This window comes from Carlito syrichta, unplaced genomic scaffold (assembly GCF_000164805.1).
Source record: "Carlito syrichta isolate Samal-C Ts95f unplaced genomic scaffold, Tarsius_syrichta-2.0.1 Scaffold153566, whole genome shotgun sequence".
NCBI classification, from domain to species: domain Eukaryota; kingdom Metazoa; phylum Chordata; class Mammalia; order Primates; family Tarsiidae; genus Carlito; species Carlito syrichta.
The window spans coordinates 85,246-93,106 of NW_007097662.1; the positions used below are offsets into that span (position 1 = coordinate 85,246).

General features: G+C 52.4%; 1 protein-coding gene across 3 annotated transcripts in view; it reads left to right on the forward strand.

Moving 5' to 3' along the window:
- The first annotated feature begins 1,600 nt into the window (after nt 1–1,600).
- CDH16 (cadherin 16) overlaps nt 1,601–7,861 on the forward strand; it is an 11,929-nt gene continuing 5,668 nt past the window's right edge. For 2 of the 3 annotated variants that reach the window (XM_008050640.1, XM_008050641.1), the window contains exons 1-9: nt 1,601–1,770; nt 2,520–2,577; nt 2,868–2,951; nt 3,995–4,150; nt 4,220–4,358; nt 5,019–5,177; nt 5,969–6,165; nt 6,705–6,827; nt 7,034–7,184. In XM_008050640.1, the coding sequence (XP_008048831.1) occupies nt 2,533–2,577; nt 2,868–2,951; nt 3,995–4,150; nt 4,220–4,358; nt 5,019–5,177; nt 5,969–6,165; nt 6,705–6,827; nt 7,034–7,184 (1,054 nt within the window). In that variant the 5' untranslated portion in view covers nt 1,601–1,770; nt 2,520–2,532. The remainder of the gene's footprint in view (nt 1,771–2,519; nt 2,578–2,867; nt 2,952–3,994; nt 4,151–4,219; nt 4,359–5,018; nt 5,178–5,968; nt 6,166–6,704; nt 6,828–7,033; nt 7,185–7,861) is intronic. The other variant, XM_008050642.1, reaches the window with a different exon arrangement.

The following is a 7,861-nucleotide window of genomic DNA, read 5'->3' on the forward strand; positions in this document are numbered from 1 at the left end:
AAAAAAAAAAAAAAAAAAAGGAAAAAAGAAAGAAAGAAAGTGACTAAGTGCTGACTGAAATACAGGTCTGCCCCTCTCCAAAGCCTAGAGGCAGTCTGGGGAAAAGTGGGGGAAAGTTTCTGAGAAGGTTTGGGGTGAGGATCCATACATTTCTTCATTAGTTCAGTTTATTCATTACACAGACTCCTGGGAGCCCTCATAACCTGGCTAGAATCCTGACTGCAGCTTGTTAATGGCATGAGATGATTTGAAGGCTGCTTCCTGTGGGGGAAGGGGGAATGAGGGGGGAGGGGTTTGGGGTTTGTGGAACACCCTTGTGCTCCCTGGGGCAGTTTAACTGCTCAAAGCTGCTACTGCTCCGCCTCTCGCAGCATACTTCAAGGTATGTGGAGGGCATGGTTTTCTCAGAGCAAGTGAGCCTCCCAAGCCTGAAGAGGAAATCTGGCTCTGTCACTTATTGGTTGTGTGACCCTTGGCAAACCACTCAGTCTCTCTGTACCCAGTGTGTGACATGGACAATGCTCCTTCAGAATGGAGTGGGCAGAATAATGAAGGTATGTGATCAGAGCAGTGCTGGGCACATAGTAGGAGCTCAACTCATCTGAGACCCCTCCAACCTCCCCATGCTGCTCTGTTCCAGGTTAAATGCCTGAGTGACACTGAGGCAGGCACTTGGCTTTTGACAAGACTGGGACAACTGAGCAGTCCCGGCCTAGCTTCCACCCTGGCTCTGCTTGACTGCCCTCACTGTGGGGGAAGGGCCCCTAGTCAGCCCTGCAACTCCCTCAAGGTCACCTGAGCTGGTTTAATCTTCTCTTTCCTTCTCAGAAGCACGAGACAGTCCATGATCCCAGTTCTGCTGGTGTTGAGTGGCCAGTGTGAGGACTCTGGGGAACCCCATAGAGGCTCACAGGCTGCTGCACCTCTCACCACTGGTCCCATTGGTGGGTGGTCTGGAGCCCCATACCCAGTTCTGGTCACGCACTGCTCATCCATCCTTTGCTTGTGATCTCCATTTGTTGGTTTTAGCTCCACAAGCTAGTTGGGAGACACCAGGGCAGGGCAAGAGCCAGGTTGTTGCTGAGTCCCTGTGTCCTACTCAAAAGGGACTACCAGTTTAATGGAAGAGGCAGACAATGTCAATCTGGTGTCCTCTGTCCACAGAGAGGTAGCACATGGCATGGGATGAGGAGGGGGGCATTATTCTCAGAGGTAGCCCCTGAACCAATCTGTGAATATAGGGGGTGTTTCCTGGGAAGGGACTATTTCCTGGAGAAGCTGAGTACTAAGGCATGAACAAGTACTTACCACACAGATGAAGGAATGGGAAGGGTATTCCATGTAAAAGAACAGAGTATGCAAAGGTGCAACTGCAGATGCCAGAGATGGGGGGAGAAGTAGGATCCAATTTGGAACCACGGGTAAAGAAGTAGTATCCAAGCACAAAGGGTCAAGGAATACCCACTGGGCTGTGTCAGGGTCAAGGGAGTGCTAGGCCCACGATCTGCCCACTTCCCAGGGCTGGCAGTCACGGAGGCTGAGTAGCTCCCAGCTTCTCAAAGTCAATGAGTAACTTGGGGGGCTGGGCGGGGCCAGGCCTGCTGCTGTGGGCCCACTGGCCTTTTCCACTCCTGAGCAAGCGTGGCTGAACCGCCTACCAGCTCAAGTGTCCACCTTGTCCTGTCCCGCCCAGCCTGGCCAGAGCTCCCTGGAGAAGGAGCCCTCTCACCTGGTGGCCGGACCAAGGGAGCCAACCTTGGGCACTGGAGGGTGAGGGACTGGGAGCAGCGATGTGGGGAGGTCTGAGGCAGGGGTTAGTGGTGGGTGAAGGAGAAACACTGTCCTGTCCTCCCTGTCTGGGAAGAATTCCCAGGAATTCATCTTAAGAGTGGCCATTGGTTTGTCAATGCTCTGTGTTCCCAGCTCCATGCTGAGTGCTGGAAAATGCCAAGAGGGAGGCAGGGCTCCTGCCCTGGGGACCCTCCTTGTCTGGAGGGTAGCAGTGGGAGGCAGGACAGTACCAGAGACCCAGAACCTGTGTCTTCTGTTTAGGGAGGAAACTTCCTGTGGTTAAGTCCTCTGTGACCTTGGCCAGGCCCTGACCTTCAGACCTTGCCTGTAACATGAGGCCACTACAGGAAGTGACCCTTAAAGTCATCAGGGTCTTTCCAGCTTCTAATTTTTGTAATTTTGGGGACTACTGGAAAATGACCACTTTGGAACCTTTGAGCTGGGGAGGTTATGGCAGGAAAGAGACACAGGTCTGGAGATGAAACTCCAGTGGAGACCTTGAGGGGGCAAGAGGCAAGAGGTAGAGTGGATGGGTCTGAGGCCCTTGTTGGGCCTGGCCGAGACATCTAGGTAGCTAAATGCTACCCTGCAGGTGACAGGAAGCCATAGGCCCTTCAAAGGGGAGGAAGAGGAGGCTAGTATGTGGTGAGATCCGACTGGCTAGGTGTATGAAATGGAAACCCTTTCCTCACCCACCTGGGCTGGATCCTCACTGTCATGTCCCTCAGGCCTGAACCGACCATGGTCCCTGCCTGGCTTTGGCTGCTTTACCTCTCTATCCCCCAGGTGAGCTGGGTCCTGCCCTCCTCCTTCAGATCCTGACCTTGGGGATTGGCACACTTGCCCCAACTGGGGCAAGGTGTGCCAGTTGCACTGTTCATGGGAATAGTGTGAGGCGTGGGAGAGTTCAGAGCTGGGGCTATGGGCCTGTTGTGGGATCAGGAGGTCAAAGGCCAGAGGGATGGACTAAGGCATGACCAGGCCCAGGGAAGGGGCAGAAATTCCCCTCTTCTATCAGGTCCCAGTGCCCAGGCCAGAAGATAAAGCCTGGTGACAAGGTGAGAATCCTCCCACAGGCTGTCCCTGAGGCCCAGCCTGAAGAGCTATATGTGGAAGTTCCAGAAAACTATGGTGGAAATTTTCCCTTGTACCTGACCAAGGTGAGCCTCAGAGCTGGGTGGTCTACCCTCCCCCCAAAGTCCTGCTTCTCCTACCTTTAGCACCCTTCCTCTTTCTTGCTGTTTTTCTCTTAAACCCTGCTTTCCAGAGAGTACTTATATTTCATACAGGTTGAATGTCCCGTATTTGAAATACTTGGGACAGAAGTATATCGGATCTTGGACTTTTTTTTTTGGATTTTAGAATATTTGCATATCCATAATGAGATATCTTGGGGGATGGGAGCCAACTCCAAACATAAAATTCATATATGTTTCCTATATACCTTATACATATAGCTGGAGATAGTTTATATGCTATTTAAAATAATATGCATGAAACAAAGTTTGACTACATTGTTATTGTGACCTGTCACCTAAATTCAGAGATGGAATTTTCCACTTGTGGCACCATGTCAACTCTTAAAAAGTTTCTGATTTTGGAGTATTTTAGATTTCAGATTTTTGGATTAGGGAGGCTCAATTTGTAGTGTGATGACTAATAAGATTTTGATTCTAGCAGAGAGCAGAGTTTTAAGTCAAAGAATGAAATAATTGTGGTGAGGGTTTCAGCTTTAGAAAGAAGGGTTTGGGGAGGACCTAGGGAAAGGAGCACTGGCTCTTGGTTTGTTTTTTTTTTTCGAGTTGGAGTCTCACTCTGTCACCCAGACTGGAGGGCAGTGGCCGCTCCTGGTCACCGCAGCCTCGACCTTCTGGGCTCTGGCAATCCTTCCGCCTCAGCCTTCCGAGTAGCCGGAATTACAGGTGTGCGCTACCACGCCCGGCTAATTTTTTTGATTTATTGTAGAGATGAGGTCTCGCCTGCCCAGGCGGGTCTCGAACCCGCGGGCTCAGGCAATCCACTTACCTCAGCCTCCCAAAGGCGCGGGATTATAGGCTGAGCCACCGAGCCCGGCGGCTCTTATTTTTAAATCTCAGTCCTCCCTGGCACTCAATGTCCCCATATATAAAATGAGGCCATCAAGTAGAGGGGGCATCTTCCAGGCCTGACCACCACTTCCTTTGCCTCTGTTCTTCTCTGCCAGCTGCTGCTGCCCCATGAGGAAGCCGAAGGCCAAATTGTGCTGTCAGGGGACTCAGGTCGGACAGCTGAAGGTCCCTTTGCTGTGGATCCAGAGTCTGGCTTCCTGCTGGTGACCAAGGCCCTGGACCGAGAGGAACAGGCAGAGTACCAGCTTCAGGTATGGCCGGGTCAGGTGTAGGGGAGAGTAAACATAGCAGGGCAGGAACTGACTACCCTTTTCTGCCAGGTCACCCTGGAGACAAAGGATGGACATGTATTGTGGGGCCCACAACCTGTGCTTGTGCATGTGAAGGATGAGAATGACCAGGTGCCACATTTCTCCCAAGCCATCTACAGAGCTCAGCTAAGCCAGGGCACCAGGCCTGGTGAGTGACCAGACAGCCAAATTGCAGCTAAGTTAGGTGGGCACTGATGGACCAGCAGAGAGTAAAGAGATGACCAGACAGTTGACATAGGTCAGGGTCATAGAGCCAGGCAGGGTCCAAGCTGCCTTCTCCCATTTCTGTCCCATCCTGTTGCTTACTCCATTGAAGGTCCTCTTGGTCTCAATTTGCTCATATGCAGAGTGGGATAAAAAGCTGTGACTCAAGCCGGGCTCGGTGGCTCAGCCAGCACTTTGGGAGGTAATTTCAGCACTTTGGGAGGCTGAGGTGAGCGGATTGCCTGAGCCCACGGATTCGAGACCTGCCTGGGCAACTTGGTGAGACCTCATCTCTACAATAAATCAAAAATTAGCTGGGCATAGTAGCGTGTGCCTGTGGTTCCAGCTACTTGGAAGGCTGAGGCGGAAGGATCGCCGGAGCCCAGCAGGTCGAGGCTGTGGTGGCTGGGAGCAGCCACTGTACTCCAGTCTGGGTGACAGAGTGAGACTCCAACTCAAAAAAAAAAAAGCTGTGACTCCCCTATGCCTCCAGAATCCTGATATGATGATGGATATGGAAGGAAGGAACAGGAAGAGATAAGGGAGGCATGGGAGACTCCCTACTCCCCTCTTCCTTACAATTTACCCTCCCCCCACACTCCAGGCATCCCCTTCCTTTTCCTTGAGGCTTCCGATGAAGATGAGCCAGGCACAGCCAACTCAGATCTTCGATTCCACATCCTGAGCCAAGCACCAGCCTGGCCTTCCCCAGACATGTTCCAGCTGGATCCTCAGCTGGGGGCTCTGGCCCTCAGTCCCAAGGGTGAGCCTGAGTCGTGTGTACAGGGGAGGAAGGGTAAGGGAAAGCCAGAGAAGGTGGCACCGGAGCTGTGGGGGAAGGATGGTTTGGAGCTTGAGAGATAATAGAGAAAAGGGCATTCTAGGTGGAGAGAGTAGCAAAGCAAAAGGCCATGGAGGCAGGTACAGGCATAGAGAGTCAGGGATGGTGTGGATGGAGTGCCTCAGCCCTACACCTGGGGCCCAGGCCTAAGGGACAAGGATAGGAGCAGCTTGGAGGGTTGTATCCTAGGATGTTGCTAGAAGACTGTGGGACTGATGGCAGAAGAGACCAGGACCTGAGAGTTCAGACTAAAGGCACAGGTTGGGGATGGAAAGAAATGAAAATCATACACCAACTTGGCCAGCCACTCATTCACCCATCTACCATCCAACCACCCAAGCACTCCACCTTAGATACTCATTCAAACACTCTCCCATTCACATTCCCCAAACCTCCATCCATCCATCCAGTCAACCATCCATTCAACCAATTGGTCATCTGCCCATCTACATGCCTTTCCAACCTGGTCATCCCTCTACCCTGCCAGTCCATCACTCATTCATTGTGTGGATAGATATGGAGGAGACTTTACAAACTGTCAAGTCCTGGCTGGATTCCCTTAATGATACCAAAAGTCCCTCTCATCTCTTGGTCAAGAGAGGTGTTCATCCCTCACACCTGCCATATGTTTGGTTTTGTGTTTGGTACCTTGTGAGAAGGACGCCCTGGCTTCTGCTCCCTGGTCCCCTACTCAACCATCTTCCCTCTTCTAGGGAGCACCAGCCTAGACCATGCCCTGGAGGGTCCCTACCAGCTGTTGGTACAGGTCAAGGACATGGGGAACCAGGCCTCAGGCCACCAGGCCACCGCCACTGTAGAAGTCTCCATAGTAGAGAGCACCTGGGTGCCCCTAGAGCCTATCCACCTGGCAGAAAATCTCAAAGTCTCATACCCACACCATGTTGCCCAGGTTAGTGAGTGGCTGTCAGGAGCTAAAGCAGCCCCATGGGTGGTACAGCTGGGTCTGAGTTTCGTGGACATCAAGGGGGTGGGTCTGGGACCCAGCTTGCTCCTTGCTCCTTCCTCCACTCTTCCCATCACTTCCCACCATGGAGTGGGGTGTTCAAGACCCTGGGACCAGGCCCAAGGCCTCCACCTGCCATCCTCTGGCAGGTGTGGCTCTGTGCTCTGATCTTCCAAGCTTGCCCAAAGCTCAGAACAGCTGCCACCTCCTGCTGCCATGGGGATTGTCACCTAGGCTAGAAATGCCTCAGGCCTCTTCTAGGAATGTCCTGGGGTCAGGCCCAGCCTGAGAGGACAGAAAGTAAACAAGTGTCCCAAACAGAAGGATCCCACCTAGATTCCAGGACTAGGGAGGGCAGCAACTTGCCTGTGTCACACAGCTGGGGCCCAGGCTCCTCGCCCGGGAATCAGGTGCGGCACAAGGGCTGACATGGATTGTTCCTGCCCTTCAGTTCAGGGTGCCGTCATTCTGTCTCCCCTTCCCAGGTACACTGGAGTGGGGGGGATGTGCATTATCACCTGGAGAGCCAGCCCCCTGGACCCTTTGGTGTAGACACAGAGGGGATCCTCTATGTGACCAGAGAGCTGGACCGAGAAACCCAGGCTGAGGTGAGGGGAAGGGGAAGCCAGGGGTGCAGCCTGGGGGTGCTTGGTCAGTGTTCAGCTGGCTTTGGGAGAGTCATACCCCCTACAGATGCTGAGACAATAGAAGAATGCCCAGAAGAGCTTGAGCTGGCCCCCAGAAGGGAACTCAGAGTCAGGTCAGGCTGAAACTGCCCTTGACCCTGACCTGAAGCCCCCACTGTCCACTACAGTATCTGCTTCAGTTGCGGGCTCAGAATCTCCGTGGCGAGGACTATGCTGAACCTCTGGGGCTGCACGTGGTGGTGATGGATGAAAATGACAATGTGCCTGTCTGCCCCCCACCTGGGCCCCCACTCAGCATTCCTGAGCTCAGTCCCATAGGTGAGCTATGGGCCGTGTCAAAGGTGGGGGTGTGAAGTCCCTATGAATCATCTCAATCTTGTTTTTCTCTGGGAGGGAGACACAGTGTCAGCCCCCATGTCAGTGTTGCTCCCCAACACACACACACACACACACACACACACACACACACACACACACACGCTCAAGCTCAGTCCAGCACAAGAGAGGAATGGGTGATTCATAACAGCAAAGACATGGAACCAACCTAGGCGACCAACACTGGACTGGATAAAGAAAATGTGGTACATATACACTATGGAATACTCTGCAGCCATAAAAAGAACAAAATCATGTCCTTTGCAGCAACATGGATGCAGTTGGAGGTCATTATTCTAAGTGAACTAAGACAGAAACAGAAAACCAATACCACATGTTCACACTTACAAGTGCGAACACACTGGTACACATTGGTATAAAGATGAGAGCAACAGACGCTGGGAACTCCCAAAGCAGGGGGAAAGGGAGGGAGACAAGGACTGAAAAACCTATTGGGTATCACATTCACTATTTGAATGAGGCGTTCAGTAGAAACCCATACCTTTTCATCATGCAATAAACCCATGTAACAAACTTGCATGTGTACTCCCTGAATTAAAAATTTAAAAGCCGGGCTCGGTGGCTCAGCCTGTAATCCCGCGCCTTTGGGAGGCTGAGGT